General features: G+C 36.8%; 1 protein-coding gene and 1 long non-coding RNA gene across 3 annotated transcripts in view; one reads left to right on the plus strand and one right to left on the minus strand.

Annotated features, from left to right (window-relative positions):
* LOC106484040 (uncharacterized) overlaps nucleotides 1-20,699 on the plus strand; it is a 155,827-nt gene that overhangs the window by 80,562 nt on the left and 54,566 nt on the right. Inside the window, exon 4 of one of the 2 annotated variants that reach the window (XR_010884418.1) lies at nucleotides 5,417-5,500. The exons of the other annotated variant lie outside the window; for it this stretch is intronic. This is a non-coding gene — a long non-coding RNA (uncharacterized lncRNA). Of the gene's footprint in view, nucleotides 1-5,416; nucleotides 5,501-20,699 lie in introns of those variants that run through there. 2 annotated transcript variants of the gene reach the window in all.
* SORBS2 (sorbin and SH3 domain containing 2) overlaps nucleotides 1-20,699 on the minus strand; it is a 168,039-nt gene that overhangs the window by 24,703 nt on the left and 122,637 nt on the right. Inside the window, exons 15-20 of the mRNA XM_067297978.1 lie at nucleotides 18,789-18,872; nucleotides 16,641-16,697; nucleotides 9,846-9,898; nucleotides 8,312-8,499; nucleotides 4,267-5,838; nucleotides 822-913 (exon numbers count right to left, since the gene is read on the minus strand). Coding sequence (XP_067154079.1) covers nucleotides 822-913; nucleotides 4,267-5,838; nucleotides 8,312-8,499; nucleotides 9,846-9,898; nucleotides 16,641-16,697; nucleotides 18,789-18,872 — 2,046 coding nt within the window. The remainder of the gene's footprint in view (nucleotides 1-821; nucleotides 914-4,266; nucleotides 5,839-8,311; nucleotides 8,500-9,845; nucleotides 9,899-16,640; nucleotides 16,698-18,788; nucleotides 18,873-20,699) is intronic.

The raw sequence follows: 20,699 nt of genomic DNA on the forward strand, positions 1-20,699 counted from the left end.
AAATAAGGTGCTTTGTAACCTTACCATTATTTTCTATAACATCATCAAAGTCAATGGAAAATCTTAACAATTTATGGTCTATAGAAGTTAGTTAATATAAATGTAATTAGTTTATGATTGAATACAATCCCTGAAACCTGTCTGGAGAGAGTTTCAACTTCTAGATCTAGACACATTCTTAGGAGACTGAATGATATAGCATGTTTTTTGCCTATGGTGATATTTTGTGTTATTTTCTGTTGTTTGTGCTATTTATATTAGAGGTCGTATGCCTGATTCCAGTTCCTCCTCCAAATCATTAATATAAGCAATCAGTATATAATTACAATCACCAAAATTGTTACAGAAATTAGAGATTGCTCTTACAGTAACAGTTTTTGTTTTTTAAAACATAAGTAATTGTGAAATACAAATATTCTTTGTGTTAGTCCTGAAACTCCTGAGGCAGCTGCTTGCATAAACTTTGGTTTTCACAAGGGATTCTTCCCAGTCACACCTGTTATTCTTTTCTGTCCCAAATGCTCCCTTCAGTCAACTCTGACAGAGCCTGTCAATGACTAGTAAACCAGTGTCCTCGTCCATTTAAACATCAGTAGAAAATGCAGCTTATCTGACAAAGCTTGATGTTCTTTTACTTTTTTTAGGTATCAGTCTCCTAAAGAAAAAAGAAGGATGCTGTCCCATCTAATGATATGATTATGTTTAAATGTTCCTTCAGTCTGCATCATTACAATGTTTTATAACCAAAGCAAATTTTGTCTTGAAAATGTTACTGGTTTTCCATATGGAAGTTGCTGCATTATTTATTCTTGTTTAACTACCTCTCTGTCTGTAGTTCCTCTTCTCTCCCTTGGAATACATCGTCCCACATCAGTGAAAGCAGAAGAATAGCTTCCAGGAGATTCCTGGTCTACTGAAAATAGAACATCATTATATGAATCTCTCGTAAATTAAGAGCAAAAACAGTTCAAATCTTTGATACTGCTTGGTTTTATTTAGTGGGTTCTACAAAAATATAAAGAAATGAAGAGATCTTGAATCTATTATTTCACCTTTAGTAGAAAGAAAAGCATATGATATGATGGCTAAAGTGCACCTTAAAAAAAAAAAAAAAAAAGATACTGGCTCTCAAGCAAAGGCCTTCCTCTGATCCACAGCAGAGGAATGTATAATGGAGGATCAGGAGGGCAAAATTATACCTTATTGTACTAAGGAGCACATGCCTGCTGGGCTCAATGGAGGACTTGACAGCAGTACTGAGACTTCATCAGGTTACAAGAACCTTTTTCTGAATGCCACCAATATAAACAGATAATTTCATGCACGAAACATGATTAAAGCATGCTTTAATGAGAAAATAGTGAATAACTTGTTTCCCTCCTATGTTAGGCAGCATATAAAAAAAACAACTCTGTTTTAAGAGATGGAGTATAAATCATTACTCACCAATCTATGTGGCAGATTTTCTCTAAAGCACAGTTCACCAATATTTATTACAGGATGGTCTATTATAGGATGGTGAATACATCTTTTCATATATTTAATAAAAATAAAATCAAAATCTTGCAGTCTCTATAGCCCTGCAAGTTGCCAATGTGAAATGAAAATATAAAGGAATTATTTCAAACCAGAGGATAAAATGAATCTCCTCTTTACTCCTGAGATTTACTCACTATTGTATTCTGCTAGTGCCACAGTGATACCTGCTAGTGGAGGCATCTGTCTGATGTTTGCCTTCCTTGGACTTCATTTGCATAATCTGTTTCTACCAAGCCTATAGATTTCTAAAGAAGTACAAGTGGAAAAATAGAACTAATCTAATCCATTATGTTGGGGTCTTACAGAAGAATGAGATTTAAATGCTCACTAGTGGACTGTTTGCTAAGCCGCAAGGACTTGAGGCTATTGATAAATTCAGTGGAGGAAAAATGAGATAATTAGGTTATATATGTTGTTGGTCACAAGTATGTCAACCTCAGCAAGGGTGTCCGGGCCCCATTCTGGACATCTTTCTTGATATGGCATGTGTTTTTTGAACGATGATCTGTGCTAACTGCACAAAGAGATAATGCCTCCAAACATTGCATCTATTAATTTTCAATTTAAAACGCCAGCAGAAAGATGTGGGATGGAAAAGAGTGAAAAGCAGCTTTAGGAAGAACATAGTTTCCTTTAATTTCTGTACAGCTTCTTATGCCATCAATGTTTTTTAGTTGCTTTCAGTGTTTCTGTTGATACAACCTTGAGGTTTCTGCAGTGGCTTGTGTCTGTCAGAGAAACCCAGCGGATCCAGCAAAATAGGGACCTTCATTAGCAGAGCTCAGCCATGACTGGTGCTGATAGAAGTCAGTGGAATATTCTGATACACTGATTCTATACACTACTTTATGGATATGAATGTGGACAAAGTATATCACTTCCCTCATACCAGGCTCTTCCATCATCACATAGGCTACCAGGAAACCAAGCTTACTCTGAACTATGATTTCCTTATTTTCAAGGACTGAAAGTTAATTCGCTCTAAGCAACTGTGATACTTGACCAGCGCAGTTTTGGTGTTGGATTATACACAGAAACCACAAGAAATTTTCACTTGGAGCCAATCAATACTCACTGTCCCTGGTTCCCCTACCCTTGTATGCATGTCTGAGAGCTGGAAAAAAAAAGAGCAGTATGCCTAATAGCACCTGCTACTACAGTCCTAACCTGTAGTGGTATGTACCTTCCCAAGCAATAGCAGATTTACTGTAACTATTTCTGATTAAAAAAAAGAGGACATATGAAAAGGATAGTCACATTTTGCTCATTTACGTCCCTTTATACACAGAGAATTCCCAACAACTTTGATTCTGTCAGGTAGTACTACCTATAAGGGCTAATCATGATCATGCCTCAAGTCTAATTCAATTTTGAATTCCGTTTTATAGTTGTTTTTTACTAAATTCTCTGTTCTCACTACATATATTTTAACTAGTTAAGAAAAAGTGGTGACTGCTTCAATTCTGATTTGTCTCGAAATACATATTTACTAGTATGGCATTGGCAAGAATTACAGAAAAAGATGTGAGATTAAAGATAAATTAGATGGGTGTGGATTATTATATTGCAAAATCAATAATAATAAAGACGCTCTTTCTTATATCCAGTTGACACTTCAAGAATAGCTTTGTAATGTCATTGAATTCCTCAGAAATGCTCTGTTATAGACAACTGTATGTTTGGAAGCAGAATTCTTCAACACAGAAGTCTTACCATTTTTAAAAATAAATAAATGACACAGACTTTCAAAAGATATTCACCTATCTGAATCACCTAGTGGATACCTCTGTGCACATATGCTGTGACACTAGTTTGTTTCTAAGATTTCAAGGTCAACTTTAAAGACAGTTTAAACTCAAGTAATTTTCTTTTTTTTCTTGAGAAAAAGCAGCAGAGCAGTGAACACCTCAAAGCAGTAACTTTAAAATCAGGTCACTGTCAAGACAGACTTTTTAAAAGTTATACTCACCTTGACAGTATCTTTCAAGATTTGATTATTGAGGCCTTCCCTTTCAAAAGGATAGGGTATTTCTCAAAACTTCATAGATATATTAAAATTCTACGAGAAGAACTAGTTTTGCTGCCACAGAAATTGGAAATTGTATTGTTTGAGCAGAGAAATGGAATCTTCCTCAAATAACTTGGGTCTATTCACAAAAAGTTGTAAACGCAGTGGAGTTAGCATATTTTTGTGACAAAACTGAATCAAATTTCTATGCAGCTGGCAGAATTAAGAGCATTTTTATCAGTTGCATATGACAACAGTATACAGTATATCTTTTTGATGCAGATTTTTTTTAAATAACGAAGGGCTTCCTGCATATGGTTTTCTTGTTTGACCAGCATCTTATGATGCATGCATTCATTTTCTGTAAGGTCTTTTTCTTGGAAAAAAACCCCAAACTTATCTTTAAGAGCCAGCTATAGGAAACAAGGTTCCTTGCTTAATTTAATGCCACCATTTTAATTTACAGTACTAATAATCTGTGCATTAGTTGGAATACACTGTTTTTCTGTCCAGATTACTGCATTTTGTGAAGAGACAGCAAATTTATCTACCTTAATCACAGATGTAAAAATGACGTCCTTTCTTCATTAAGGATTTTGTGGGATGAATGCTTATTATAGACCACACATGAAAAAAAAATGAAACGAGAAAGGATGGGAAATGAAGGGAGTAAGGTTGGATAAGTCAATCACAAAGGCAGAAGAAGAAAGTTAATCCACCTTGGAAACACAGTGCACTATCATTGTCTTGGTTGTTGTTGTTAGTTGCGTCCACGTCTTGAAAAGAGGCACTAAGAGGGAATCTTCCACCATCATTCTGGTACAGTGGGCAATGAACAGCACCATCTTGAGGCAGAGGATGAAAAGGGTGGTGCATGGGGCTTTTTTTCAGAGCTGTAAGAGATGAATTCCTTTCTGGAATGTCTGGAAGCAGCTCAGTAATTAGTCTGTGTAATATACTGTTGTCAGGCAAACTTCCCCTTCTTTTTTCAGCTTTGATTTGGTCACAGATGTCTTTAAGCGCAGAATCTAGTGCTTCAAATACAGATGACTTACATTTCGTCTTTTCAGGTTTTTTTTTAGGAGCTGCACTTTTTTTCCTCCGGAAAGGCACTGGACTGACTAGGAATGCTATCTTAGAGAGGCCAGATTCTGCTTCCTCTCTCCTAGGATCTTCAGTGGTTTCTTGTTTAGCCCTTTCATGTTTCAGCATGGTAGTGAAGCGGGTGTAGGAGGCTGGGCATCGCCCTTTGCAGGAGCTAATAAGATGCCGGTGGTGGTGGTGGTGATGGTGGTGGTGATGGCCTGATCCATAGAAGCTTTCAGATGAGGTCAAGGAGAAGTGGTCAAAGTCACTTTCACTACAAAAGGATGAACCCTCTATCTGGATAAAGTCGCTGAGGTCAGAAACCACTCCATCTTGATCACTGTCTGAAAAATCCATATGCGATCGCTGTGGCTCATCACTGGTCACTTCAATATGAATTGGCACCAGAGTTTTAGACTTGCAGTTTCGTTGTACCTGAGAGGGATGTCTACCTTGATTTTCTTCCTCCAGCAGGGATTCTATAGAAAATCGCCGCTTTGGACATAAGCCATTTTTAGGAGGCTCTAGCGTAACAGTTGACAACATTTCATCACCTAGATTCGGCATTGATTTTGACTTCTGAATTAATTTTTCAAATTCAGATATCCTGGTTGGCACCATATCTCTAGGCACCTCTTCAGTAGAAGACTCTCTCCAGCCTTGAAGAATACCTTTGTGCTGTTCTTTTTCATACTGTAATATTCTGGATTTCACAGAACAAATCACCTCAGAATTCATCAAGTCCTTGCGATTGATGCGGTGCATCTTTTTATACATTTTTAGGAAACCTGGAGCATCATGTGCAGATCTGTGACAAACTCTTGACCTACTATTACCACGGCCCTCAGGAACATACGGGGAGGCCCAGTTCATTGAGCAAACGTCTTTGGAGTCCTCACATAAAAGAGAGCCCATGCTTTCAGACTTGGCCTGTGCATCAGGAAAGCTATCATGGTCATCTGTTAACAGATCGTCACAGCTGCGAGATTTTCTCTTGGGAGAAGCAGTTTCTTCTGTGCTGCTCCAGACTTCTGCGTTTTGGCGAGTCATTTGCCAGCCATTCTTGTAGCTGACTGCCCTTCTTGAATCGCTTGGAACAGCTAAATGTTGTCTGTAAGTGCTACAGTAATCTAATTCATTTGAGGTGTTGTGGTTGTGCACTGAATAACTGAAAAGGGATGGATATACTTTGCTAATATCCCCACCTTTATAATCCATAGAGCAGCATGGTAAAAAAGAGACATTGCCAGAAATTAAAAGGTTCAGAAAGTTGGAAATAATATCAGTAAATATAGAGAGAATAGAAAAGAGACAGCAATTAATGCATCTACTTATCAATTTAGGTCACTACATAGGTTGCTACAGACTGGGAGAGAAAAGTTAATAATCAAGCTATTTAAATTTTTCAGCTTGAAAAATGTACTCATGATAATCTGAACATCAGAAAGAACTTATTATAGATTATGGAGATGTGAAATCAGTAAAAAAAATGAAAAAAAGTCCATAAGGAAACAACCACTGATTTTGAAGCAGGTCAAAAGACAATCAAAGCTGCTAAAGATGTAGAGATGAAGCCAAATCACAGACCTGGACCTCAGTACACCATAATTTTGAGATAAATTAAAATTGGAGAAAGACTGAAGTTTGCATCAATACCATCTCTGGAAAAAGAACTGTGATTTATTACGTCTGCACAGAACTTTAGTTCTTTGGAGCTTATTTCAGAGATACAAGTATTATGCTAATTATAGAAAATGTCAAAAATAGACAAAAACATATACAACTTTGCTTGATAAAAAGTTTAAATCAAATTGAAACGTAAGCATTAGGGAATTATTTCCATGTAAATTTTAAAATGTGTGTCAAATATTGATCTTTACACTTCTGTGATTAGAAGGAAGCTGTTCAGAATTTTTGAGGTGAATAATGTTCAGACAGTTCGCAGCAATCGCACATTCAATTAAAACAATGAAGATAAATCTTTAAATGTGATCAAATATGAAATTTCTCCCAGCTGTTAATATGTAGCAGGAATATACATTTGAAACAACAAAGGGACTAGGAAAGCACATTAAAACAATATAAACTATCCTACAGTTCTTTTAAAACACATTTGTTAGTTTCTGTAGTTTCCTCCAGAAAGCCTACCAAAGTCCCAGATATTTACCCCAATAACCTGCTTATTTTTTTTGTAAAGCTTGCCATGGGTTTTTGCTGGAACCTGTCACACTCTCTAGTTAGTACAGCAATCCAAACACTCTTTTCATTGTGTTTTAGTTTCTAGATTTTTTGATTTTTTAAGATTTTTAAGATTTTTAAAGATTTTTTGAATGTTTTATTTTAGATTCTAGATTTTTTAGATCTAGATTTTTTGTTTCAGACCAATCTCTAGTCTAATTCAATTCAGTATTGATCAATACCTAAAAAACCCCAAACCATAATGTGCTTTGTGTTTTAAAAAAAAGGTTAATTCCAGGAAACAGTAACATTCTAGTAGGTGTCATCCTGTTACGAGCGAATGGAGTGATACACCTAGGTCATCTTCCAGAGGTTAATTAGCTGTTGTAGATGTTGTTAATGGAAGGACTTCTCAAGCACGGGAAGTTTAAGTCATGGTTAGTGCTCCTTACCAGTGGTGTAGTCAAAGGTAAATGTAGGTAAATGTAATTTGCCAGCTTTTCCCTCCCTTGCCTGGTACACCAAATAGATGAGTTTACCCACTTTTTAGATTACCACTAAATCACTAGGTTTAAAATTCATTTGCTTCTCTATCACTTCACTCTTAATATTCCTCATTTTTTTTCCTTTGTTTGATACATTCTGTTGCAGTCTAAATATTAAGTTTCTTTGAGAAGAGATTGTTTTTTACAAAGGTTAAGACAGTCCCTAATACAGCTGTTGGCTGACCAGGAAGTGTAGCTACAAAATACAGCAAGTAAATGAATAATAATAAATTAAAGGTAAGGAGAGCTATTACAATAGATATTGCTCTGTATATTGCTTCCACCATGTATTTTTCTAGAAACCTTTTCTCTCGGTCAAAAAAAAAAAAAAAGCAAACAAAGCAAAACAAAAACCTGATTCAGGTATCTTTTTCTGGAGAGACATGGAGGACGATAATGGAAAGATAGGTCATTAGAAAAAAGGAAACTAATTAGATTGTATATGATGCACTAAATACTTCAAGGAATTACAAAACCAGAAATCCTACTGTCAGACTATGAACATTTGCTTGCTTAAATTAGGTCCTGATAACTGACAACGTCTAAGACACCACTTACAGATATAAAAACTTTATTATTATGCAAACATATCCTTAAATCTTAAATACTATTTGTCTTAATTGGCCTTCTGTATCTATTGGAAACAGTGCCGTTAATAAAACTTCATAAGTTTATATGTAATGGTACAAATCATATTCTTCATTTAATCTATTTTCTTCTCCTAGAATGAACAGTTGAAACAAAAAAACTTGTTACAAATCCAACTTTTAATCAGCTTAAAATTACACATGTAAGAATAAATAAACCTTTCATGAAAGACTGAAAACTGTTGCTTCAAATAATAAACCTCCCAGCAAAGTGTGGCTGAGCAACAGTACACAGTTGCATTTACTACCAACGTATTGTACAATATATCATCAGTAGCGTTCTATTAATAGATATGCTTTCCTCTTACCTTTTGCTCGTGATGGAGAAGAAGGAGAAGAACTAGTTAAAGGCTTTCTAAGGGTGGTATACGAGCCTTGCGTATCTGTACGGCCCAGGCTAGGCCTGTTTGCGTTCTGATCACTGTGCACCCTCTGATGACTTACAGCAGGTTCTGACTTCCTCCTTTTTCTATAGTCACTCGCAGTACTTGCAGAACTACAGAAATAGTCAATATTAGTAGCGGTCTAACCTCTGAAACTGGAACTCATCAGGAATCAAAAAAGTAAACTCATAGCTATGGATATACAGAGCTATAAAGCCTGCAGACTGTATAGCTGTAAACCCATAGCTACAGTATTCTTTTTACAGATTAAACATTGCCAGAACAAATACATCACAAATATGTAAAGGGGAGAAACACTGCTCTCAAATTTCTTACAGCGTGTTTCACAGAGAAAAGCTGAATTCCTTCTTGAATAAAAGAACCTGATTATTTTATTCGATATTGCTACATCATTTTCAAAGTGAAGGCTTTGACATAAATGCACTGTCTTCTAAAATACTCTACAGTATCAACAACAAATGGTTGTTCAAGTGTTTCCATATCAATTTTGTTAAAGTTGAAATAACATACTTTATTTAAAAATTAAATAAAATTGTCTTCTTGCATTAAAAGCCATTTGTTGATTGAAAAGCCTTTTCATTCATGTTTGTTTATGTCTCTACAGTTTTTTGCATTTGGCTTTTCTGTCTATCATGCTGGCAGTATCCCATCCTGCTGCTGCCTTAACCTGCTAGGAGAAGCCCACCACTCTTAGCACTGAAACAGCACCAGGCTCTTCCTGGGAAGTGTGAAGAATTTTGTCTCTTGCTGGCAACACAGCTGATGTGAGGTATGAGGTAGGCAGGGAAGAGCAGTCACAAGGTAAATTTAAGATGACCAGCATTAAAGAAAATCCTTGTGAAAGGTCAGACATGATTTGCGCTATTGAGATACCTGTACAAAACTGGGACCTAAATAGACAAGTGAAACATACTGGTTCTTCAGGTTGCTGAATATATTATAGGAGTTACTTTTACAAATGGGTAGTAACAGACTGAACTTGGACTAATTTAAGTAAACTCTATAAAAAGTCAGCTATAGAGAAAAATTTGAATGGTGAGGGCCTGATTGCCTTTAATACTGGTGTAGAAATTCAGCACAAGGATAAGAAAAAGACAGAGACACCGAACAGATGAGGTAGCACGCTTAGGGGAACAGTGCTGAAGGTACTGCAAAGCAGTAAGGTTAAATTGTAGATCCCTTGAGAGAGAAGCTCAGGGATGTCAGTGGAAAGACCCAAAATACAGAGTGGCATATTTTGAATGCAAACAGTAAAACAAAATAAGAGTTGCACTTCCGTATCAAAATAGGAACATCCTCTCCCCACGCACCTCTATTTTGTCGGTATCTCACAAGTCAAATGTTAAAATTCAAGCCTTTTCAACATCTGCTGGCTTCAGGACACACAAAAAACTCCCAGGCTGTATCATCTGTGTCTACTGAAATTACAATTTCTTACCTAGAGGGCCTGTCCAGGCCTTTATCTGTTGAAGAGTGATGATATAAGGAAGTCTGTGAAAACAAATAAATGAATGTTTTATGTCTATATTTGAAAAAAAGATGACAATTTCCACTTACAATGTTTGATTATTCATTAAAAAAGCTACTCTGTGACAAAACCTATAAAAAGACTATTGTGATCAACGTCCTGTGCATTCCAACATAGATATTGCAATATTTCATGAAAAGTTATGTAGTTGCTAAAAAGCATCACTAGATTTCTTTTCACAGTCTATTTCAGTAACATTTTTACTTTTAAAGTGCTACTAAATAATGATCCAGAGTCGTGCTTCTTTATACCCTTTTCAAAAATGGATACAGAACAGTATGAACTTTACTATGAAAACACAGAAATCTGAAAATAATTCTTTCATGCACAAGTAAGGTCTGCAGAGCTCCCTCCCAATTACTCACCACAGTCCTACAATTGATTATACCCTGAAACTTTCTCTGCAAGTGGCCGAAAGACCCATGATTTTTGCAGCAAAATGTTCCTTTGGAGGCCAGTCTTCCATTGCTTTGGAAGTAGCTACTGCACAAAGCCTGGGAGATGGAATGGAGTGCTACTCTGCAATTTTACTGTTGATACAAATTCAGTCTTAAATGACCACTGATTTTAAATCAATCATTTCATGCATTTCAAGGCTGCAGTCAGAATTGGTAATACTCCAGTTTTGGTAACTAGAAAATGAACTGCATGGTCCCTCTGCTCTTTCTTCCTGAATACAAAGCAGTGTTGTTCAAAAGTTAAATTTATTTTAAAGTTCATGTGATACCTTTTTAGAGGCAACCTGATGGATTGGAAATAGAACTTTCATTCAGCTTTGCCAGCTGCAGGAACTAATTTTCTCTGTCTAAAAGACTATATACTCTGTATAGAGGACTTCTAGACTTTTACTGACTTTTCTCTGCATAGAAGAGTGTTTATAGATTTTTTTCTGTATAGAAAGACTGCAGAAGTCAAGTAATAGAACTCATGGCCTAAGCAAGTGCACTTTTTTTTGTTACATACACTTCTTTTCCCCGTGAATTTGAATTCCAAGTTCACAAACAGAAGAATTCCACCCACGTTTGCCAACTGACATTTATTTATACTTTTAAAAGTCACCCTTAGTCTCAGAATATTTTGGAACAAATTTCAGGTTCCCATGTACACTTCAAATGACATTCTAGAGTCACTGTCAAAACTACGTATTGGGGAGTGGGGGTCATAAAACCAATGTGCGATTGTTCAGTCAGAGGTCTGCAAATATTTGTCAGTAGCCATTGTCATGTAAGACCTGTATCACATACCAAGTGATCCCATCAGGATAGCAACAGAAACTTTGATTTCTAGATATTGAAATTTATTAAGCTCTAAGGCAGGGAGAAACACACAAACATGGATAAAATAGGGATCAAAAGTTAGCCAAAACTTGAGCTAAGATCATTTCAATTCTCCCAATAATTTTTAAGTGTAGTCTAATTTAAATTACATTAAAAATCAGCTTTCAGGCTTTTGGTAAGAATGGAAGCTGAGCTGTGAACAGTTAAAAGAAAAAAATGTTGATAATTCAATGATTTTAAGGTTATTTTACAGAGAAAATAAGATGATCTCTGCATAGGGTTTCAAAACCTTTGTCTTTTCTGAACAGAAATTTGTCAGCTTTGTGGACAAGTATTTCTTAAGTGTTATTATTTATTACTACTATTATCCTAACTGTTAAATATTTATGTTACTGCTATGTTCAAAAGCTCCAGTTAGGATCAGTGTTACTTGCTGTATAAATGCAAAGATAAAATCTTTCTTCAAGTAAGATTACAAATCTAACATGAGTGATCTGTAAATAATATCATTACAAAAAAAAATAGCAAAAAATGATTACTAGAAATGGAAGAACTAGGTTTCAGATACAGCTCTCAAGCGGACATACTTAGCTTTTATAACACTGTGGCAGAACTTGCGCTAACATAGATTTCTATTAGATAAGCATAATAAATATGAGCCATATCCTGTTAGTAGTTTGTGCACAGCTCTTGTTCCTCTTACTTCAGTGGATATTTTGGAAATGAGTCAACATCAGGTTGTAATGTTGGTAAACTGGATTACAGCAACTCTGGCATTTCACTGAGAGACAGCATGGCCTAGTGGACAGGGCACTGGCCTGTAACTGAAAGAATTTTGTTTCTGGCCTATTTTAGGGTTTTTTGGTGGTGACCTTGGACAGTTCAGCACAGCACATCATCCCTCAAGCTCTTATTTGCTTTTCCTTTTGTGGGGAATTTCAAAGTATTCAAATGTCTAGGAAAAAAGGAAACCTAAGGTTTTGGTTATAACTACTTTGTTTTCTTCTGATTTATTTTGAAATGAAATATACTACTGGACTAAGTCATGAAACCATGAGGATTGTTCTACTTCATTGCTTTAATTATCTGTGTTTTTGGGCTTGCTAGCCTTCCCACCAATTCAGAATGGAAGCCATACAAGAGTCAGGTAATACTTCTAAGAAATATGAGACCTAGAGGTGATGCATCTTTGAGAGATTTTAAAGAGTCTCTTTTTTAACATTCTGACACCACATCAGAGGCAAAGCTGAGGCAATTTCTTTGCTTCTGATGAAATTCTTCCCTTCTGGATCAAATTGTTCCCATCAGAGCTGAATTAGCCCACAGGCTCTGAAACTGCTTCCAAACAAAAAGTGTGACTCTGTTGTAATGCATTACATTGTGCCGTATGACAAATATTTCTTTTCTTTTTCTTAAATTGGGAAATGAAAGAATAGATTTCCTCTTTTTCTCATCCTTACTCTTCCACTGCTGCACTGTATCATGCATTTTCAGGTTGTGGAAACCAATGCTCAAGTATGGCAACTCTGTTCCAGTGACTTACACTATGGAAAAAAGAGGGGAGCTGAAAATAAAAGCTCCAAAAATTACTTTAGTGCTTAGCTAAATGAAAAAGGCTACTTGTCATGCGGTCATTTCCAGCACATCCAGTACAACCTCCAGACGCAGTACAGTAGAGGAAACATGATCAAACTGCATGCAACCCGAGTGTATGCACTACAGCAGGAAACATAAAATGGCATAGAAATAGTATCAGTGGCAATATGTATATCTGCTATAAACTACTATGGTGATTATTCTTTGCAAATTAACATGTCCTCAAATAACATTCAGTTGCAATCTGCAACCTATATACGAGAGATCTTCATACCATCTGGGGATTAAGCTACCAAGAGAAGCAAGGCAACGTGAGGCAGCTTATGTTTTCAAGGAATGAGGGAAGTGTGCATCAGCGACCTGGGAAGAACAGCTTGCTCAGCAGGGCAGGTCTGCTGTAGCAATGGTCTGTTGGGAGAAGACTACCAACATTATTGATCATAAGCCCAACTTGTCCCAGTGTTAGGTATTTCCATTGGTGAATGTTTGCCTCACTCATGCAATGTATCCCCTTCCCAGATGGCTTTTGTGCAGTGGTGTTCCACACATGGCTTTTTTTCATGGTAGGAGAATATACAAGCTTTTGGAATACAATCAAGTTTTATCACAGCAATATATGATTTTCTTTTATTTGCTAAAGCCAACCTATTTTTCTGCAAGCAAATGAAAAGTAATCTCTTACAGGTTTCATTTTCCTAGTGAAAAATGGATGTCAAGGTGTTTTTTTCTTTTAAATCATCTGTCATTACACTGTTCTTAGGAGATAAACAATCTATATATATATATGACACTTTAAGAATTTGTGGATTGGATTAACAAAGTGAAGAACAGGAATGGGTAAGTGTAAACCGAAGCACCTTAGGTATTGTAACCCAGCTCATAAAATCGATGGCTCTATACATTAGAATGTGTGCAGTGAAACAAAACCATGCAGTCTGCTGTTGGGAAGGAGCAAAGCATCAGCATGCTTCCCCACAGGCAGCTTCAATAGAAGCCTTTGGTTTTGGAGCCAGTTCTGTTATGGAGGTGTGCTGATGATCATTATATATTCTCAGACTGTTAACAGCTGTCAAGAAATTATCCCCATTTTATTTCTCAGTATCTGTAATGTGTATGGGGTTAATGATGAGTGTGTTATTGTTAACCCACTCTGTTTGAACAAATATGCTATTTTTTAAAAATATATTTTGAGGGAGGTCTTTATTCTTGAATCTTTACAGTTCATAACAGTTCATGTTTTCAAGCTTTTCTCTGCATCTCCGAAAGCTGAAAACTGCTTTATTAAGTAGAAGACGATTCTCCCATAACTATCCAACTTCAAGGTTTTAAGAAAAAACATTTAATACAGTGAGGTCTGTCTGCAATAAAACCATAGAGCCAGAAGCAGAGCTGCTCACACCAACAGCTGCTGTAACCACAGTTCTCTTCTCACTTCTACCCAAGAGTGAAGCAAAGGCCTCTGAGGTCTATATGCTTCCCTCTACTACCCACAAAATGCATATTGAGCCTGGTTTGGAAAATGCCAACACTGAGCACAACTCTCAGTCTCATCTCTGTTGACCAGTCACTGCCACACACTGGCACCAGCAGAGGAAACTCAAGCTCATTAGGTGGTCTCTGCTAGAACTATACCATGAGGTGATATCATCTTTGTAGTTTAATTGTAATGATAGGCTTTCTTGCGCAGATGCCACCCTTCCCATTGGAGACTGGACTGCAACCATTACCTGTCACATGGCACTGGCCAAACAGCTAATAGGCACTGATGGCTTCTGAGCACTTGCAATGGCTCTAGGCCTGTTAGAGACCATATTGCAAATCTCATGGGCAGTGCAGCTCCACACTGCCTCTTGTGTAAGGCAATGGGTAAATCACACAATTAAAACCATGCCATAGAGAACTTCTTTATGCACAATGTTCCCCCAGCTAGTAAATAGTGTTTTAGTGACCAACCTAAGACAGTGAAAAGTATGTCATTACAGAATTATCTGCTGGCTTACTACACAGCATTTCCTTTTCCGCCCTTTATAATACTCTTGTCACCATGAACTTAATTTGCCCTGTCCCCCTACTTTCTTTAATGCCTTTTCTGAAGCTTTTTCTATATGGAAGATACCGTAAGAAGGTACATATGCTGTGCAGTACTGATCTGTACCACAGGTTGCATTATTATGCATAGGCTGTGTGGAGGTTATACCTTCTTCCTACAGATACAGCTGCACTCAGATAGCTTAAAGGGGAAAATGAAAGCGAACAGTGGATTTGATTAGTTTTTTTTACGGCCAAGAGCAGGTATCACTGTTTGTAGGTACCCTACCGTTCCTTGATCCATGATCCCTCCAAGTCACCTCCAGGTGGTAAATGTTAAAAAACCTGCATCTCCAAAGCTACTTAGGCATCTCCTAGAGCGTTCACAGCACTGCCCTGTCTGGAAAAGCACTGCCTGACAAAAATAATTAAATATTAGAGACAACCTCCCCAAACTACCAAGTATGGATTTTGTTGAAAGCTTTGATTCAGCTTTGTTCAATAAAACAGCTATGTATTTACAGTTAAGCCAATGTTTTAGTTGCTTTCATGCATCAAGGCTTTAATGGTGACTGAAAATGAAGTTAGGCCAAAAAAAAAAAAAAGGAAAAGCTGTAAACAATAAACAGGCTTGCCTGCATGAAGGCTGAATTCTAATACTTTAGCAAGTTATGTTGTAATATTTTGCCTCCTTGGAAAAATGTTTAATTCACTTGTAATTTGCAAAATTTGCATGTAAATTTGCATGATTTAACATATTCAAAGACTCAAAAAGTTTCAAAAACTTTCCAATTTCAAAGATAATTTGTTTACTCAAAGACATTTGGCAAATTAAACATAGACAAAACTGGTATTATTTAATAATTATTTTACCCAGGCCTATTCAGCATGATCATATTCCAAATAATCATATGCTAGGACTTTTAAATGGTCTTCTCCAATATATAGATTACTCTCAAGTATCACTGAAGTCTAGAAGCTTATTATCGCAGAGAACTGCCTGGATTTCACAACCATGAGGTTCTTCCCAGTGTACAAAACTTCAAACCAAACCAGAATAACTCGCAATGCTATTAACAATTTAGGGCCACAATTTTTGTTTAATTCTTGGAGACACCAAGGAAGATGAGAGTGAATAACAAATATGAATGAAGCAAAGCCACCATATGAAGTAAAGCTGTCGTTACAGGATTCACTGACTGTTGCCCTAACACTCTAAAAACGGGGGGAAGGGGAAGAAGGAATGAAAGCCTGGATCGCTCCCACTCAGAGTAGGGCAATGACAGCCCACTACCTAATCTTGATGCATCTTATTCAGAGTAATGGCAGTGATTATCAATTCTGCAGTTACAAGTTTATAACATGAAAAATAATAGCTCAGAGAAATAACAGCTCGGCCACAAAGGCTTTCACTTGACATATAAATTTTGCAGCCAGATATTTTAATTAAAAATATTACTTGTGTTGATGCATTAATTGTATCTAAAAGCAATGCGCTTGCCCAACTCTGAAAAAGTGGAATTTGTCAAGAGTTAGAGACATATGGTCTGTTGTGTAATTTTGAGTGTTAATCACTGAGAGGTTTGGGGGATATGGACTCACAGTTCCTAGGATAATAAGATCAACATCCATATGCACTAGTGATCTGGAAAGATATGAAGACAGAGATACAATGATTGTGAATTAGAAATGTCTCAAGGCTGTCGGAAGGAAACCACTATGTTTTAACAAGTTTAGGTACAAATGGCGAGCACTCCAACCCTTTTTCCCAAGAGATTCATCTGAACAAGAATCATTCATTTACCTCACTGGAAACACCAGGAGAACTGTCTTGAACATAGTCCAAAAGCTTTTTATGTGGCTGCATCATATAAGCAGAAGTGCAGAGATGAAATGGAGGAGAATCAGTGGCAGCAAGGAATGAAATGTGGAGAAGGTGACACAGTTAGAAACTAAGTGTCGACAGCATCAGATACAAGAATGACACATAAGGGTAGAATGGAACAAAGAAAGTGTTACGATATTTTTTAAATTATTAAGCAATGTTAGCAATTTTAGGTAGTAAAATGTCCAGATTGAATGGCTGAATCAATACTAGCAGTTTTTAATACTGATAAGACAGAAGAGTATAAAGCATATCAGTTGTGTTTTGCTGGGGAAATCTCTGAATATGCTTTTTTTAACAGAAGATACTTTATTCTCAGATTATCATTGTCTGTAAAATATTGCTGGCATATTCTTCAGAAGAATATATCTGGAGTGTTTATGCCTACCTAGAGAGAGGCAGGAAAGAATTAAAACAGCTTGAATGGTTAGATAAAAGGAGATTAAAGTTGATCAGTGCTAAATGCGATATATTACAGATCCCTGGACAACAAATTAACCCCAGATATACTTAACTATTTTTTATTTTTAGGAGGCATTCAATGTGTAGATTTTTTGAAAGGTGGGGTTAGAAAAATAAAGCTTTAAAAGAATGTATTTGGTTTGCTTATACAGACTTTCTCTTCTGCTCTTATTGAAGTCACCAAGTTCTGATTTTGGCTTACGGCTAGATATAAAAGGGACGAAGGTACCTGGTCCCCCTGCATGTCAGTAATTAGTACAATGAAGGAGGCTCCAGGGAACTACTATAGGGAAAAAAATAGGAAAGACGAGAATGGGAATGTTTTAAATCCTGACACTCTCAAGCCTAAATGCTAGGTCTGTTTGGGATTTCCTGCCTGAACACAGGTGCTTCTTTTTTTTTTTTTTTTTTTCCCCCCTTCCAGGTGCCCAGGATCCTGGGTAGCTATGAGAATAATTAACCAGGCTGAGGGAATGCTGGGTTTTACTGCCCTCCTTCTCCTGAAGGCATTCAAACTTATGTCTTTCACCTGTCTGGCACAAGCTCTAACCACCTTGTTGCAAGTTCTTAGAGGAAGACATTTTTCATTCCTCTTCTTAAAGATGTGATGGCATGCAGGAAAGACTTTGAGCTCCATGGAGCCAGAGAGAGAGCGTGAAAAAGCAATAGCTGGTGCATCCTCAGCCTCGTTGTTAAGGCATTGTGCAGGGAGGAACTGAAACCTAGTTGTGAGTCTTGCTTCAAGGACAATTTCACTGTTTTATCCATGTATAAAATACATGAACAGTATTTGGTGCTTACATCCAATTGAGCCTGTGCTATTTGCAGAAGAATTGAGAATGTCTAGGCCACCAAAGGTGAAAAACTGAAGCACCTTTGGAGTTCGGATGTTCCAGCCAAATGGAGATTTTCAGGATTATGGTTTTGAACATAAATGGCTTGCAGTGGGACTAAGCTAACATGTTTGCCTAATTCATTTTTTGGACCTGGATTTTTATGAAAATAGGAGCAGATTTAAAGTCTCTCTGTTCAAGCAGGTGTCCAGCTTGAAAACAAAGCTAACCCATAACCTTTGTGTTCAGGTACAAAACATGTATTCTGCATGTGTGGATGCAAGAAAGAAAAAGTGAGGCAAAATCTCTGTATTCAGTGCCATAGGCAATTTGTACATGGGTTCATGCATTTAGATTTGGACACATTCCTTCAAGTAAAATAAACGATTTGTAACTTAGCATCTGTAATGCAGACAGACATTTTTTTTTCTGCTCTTGAAGACTGTTCAACTCTAATCCAGCTAAGTAATAAGATTTATGAAGAATAGTAAACAGTTCTGTTTAGGATGCAACTTGTATTGCCCATAAATGTTTACATACTACTGCTTGTCTCATATGTAGTCAATATTAAAGCTACTAAAGTCACTACCATGGCAAATTAAGGGCCCACTTAATGATAGTCAGATGCGTTAGACAATCTTACTGACCTTTCTCAAAAAAAAATCTTATTAACTTTACTGGTAGATGTTTGCTGAATTTGGTAATTTGTAAATTTCTCATTATAAAAATATTTTTCCTAATGTTTAAATAATAATATTCTGTCCTCACTTACCAGACATCCAAACTCCAGTTCTGAAAAGAATTTATACCACGGTTCATTTTCTAAATCTATGTCATCTGGATTTATGCGATCAGTCTGGAGCAGTTGTGAAGGAAAAGGGAAGGAAAAGGCACACACTGAGCAAAGTGCTGGAAAAGCCATGTCACTTTAACAATACACACGCACACACACACACACAAAACAAATAAGGGGAAAGGAAGGGAATAAAACTAAAGAATGAAGATGGTATTTAAGATAGAGAATATTTTTTTTTCAAGAGCTGTCATTGACTGGTAGCTTTAATACTTTCATTGTTGTTATTGCTGTTCCCAGTGAATAGAAAATGTTAAACATTTAAAAATTACTCTTTTTTAATCTAAGAGGGTTCTCTGACCCTTTCTGTAAACATCACTGTGTCAAGAGCATTTAATGCTACTAAAGATTCCTTGTTAAGAAAACCATTCTAAGCGATTGTCATCTTCAGCATAGGCAAGAAAGTGCCCATCTCATCAGCAATAAAAACATAACCTTATCAGTACTGCTTTCAGCCACTCCTTGTCTTCTCACAAAGCATGTTAATTCTGGATCTTGCAGTCTTGAAGCAAGCACCGAGCAGAGATAAGCAACATGTATCAGGCAGGCATGCCTATACTAAAAGTCACTTCAACCTATGAAATGGAACCACTGTATTTTAAATCCTTATGGTCAAAAATAAGGAACAAAATTATACATTCCATAATATTGGTTTTGGCAGTATTTTGTAACACTTTATCTCCCACAGGCTTGCAGACTTAATCAAGCATTTTGTCGTACTGAAATAGATTATGTTCATCTGAAAATTCTCACAATAAAGCGATAAAGCAGGAGTTGAAGATAGCATCAAGAAAACTTCTCAATGAACAGAAGAATAATTATCAGATTTATTCAAGTAGCATGAAAACATGACAGCACAGAACACTAGCGCTCCCAATGGGATGTTTAATCCATTGCGAACTTGGTTGCCTAAATTATTTTCTAAATAGCTCCGGTTCCTTTGTAGAATCTGATGTAAGCTGCCTTGCAGCACAGAACTACAGTGAAGAGGTGGTTTAAAAAGCTCTGAAGCAGAGAAATCCTCTTGTTAAAGATATTTTTGTATTTAAAACATGGCCTTCCACAACTGTACTTATCAGAAATTGGACACTAATTATGGTGTAACCTAGAAAGCAACCCTCAAAGGAGGGGGCAGGTCCAGCATAAAGAATGATAATGGTGATTAAGAAAGTAACACATTTCTCCTCCTGAATCAAGCTGTTGCCAATATACCAGAGGAATCAAATGAGACATACAGCTATTTCTGTCTTCTGTAAGAGATAACACTGTGTTCTTGACCATTTAAGGTAATTAAACATCTTGCAGCATTTTGTTGCAGTTTTTGACGTTACCAGAACAGACTGCCAACTTTGCTCTATTGGAAGGTCAGCAGCCCTTTTGAACTCCCTGGGTGCTCACATATCAATGAGCTGTTCAAGCAATATCTGGACACCAGCTGTTGTTTTACAGCTTTAGCTTCACAATGTCTATATGTCTTGCTCAAGTAAGGGCAGTATTATTCCTGTTAACGGAGTGGGAAGTAAATGCCAGTGATGAATTACTTGCCCATGCTCCACAGCAGAGTCAGGAAGTGAAGCTGCTCTAGAGTTTTGCTCTTACATTTCCACCATCCACAGTCATAATTCAGCACTATCACTGACTACTGTTTCAAGTGAACTATTCATACCCAGCTCTTTAATAGAAAAACACCACTGAATTTAGTTACATGAACTGACCAAGTAAAGATTTGTGACCTTATTACAGACTGTGATTGATTTCAGAAAAGCACGTAAAACTCTCCTGCACCATTACTGAACAGGGAGATGAAGGCATGAAAACAAAACATGACAG

This window comes from Apteryx mantelli, chromosome 5, assembly GCF_036417845.1.
Source record: "Apteryx mantelli isolate bAptMan1 chromosome 5, bAptMan1.hap1, whole genome shotgun sequence".
In the NCBI taxonomy this organism is placed as follows: domain Eukaryota; kingdom Metazoa; phylum Chordata; class Aves; order Apterygiformes; family Apterygidae; genus Apteryx; species Apteryx mantelli.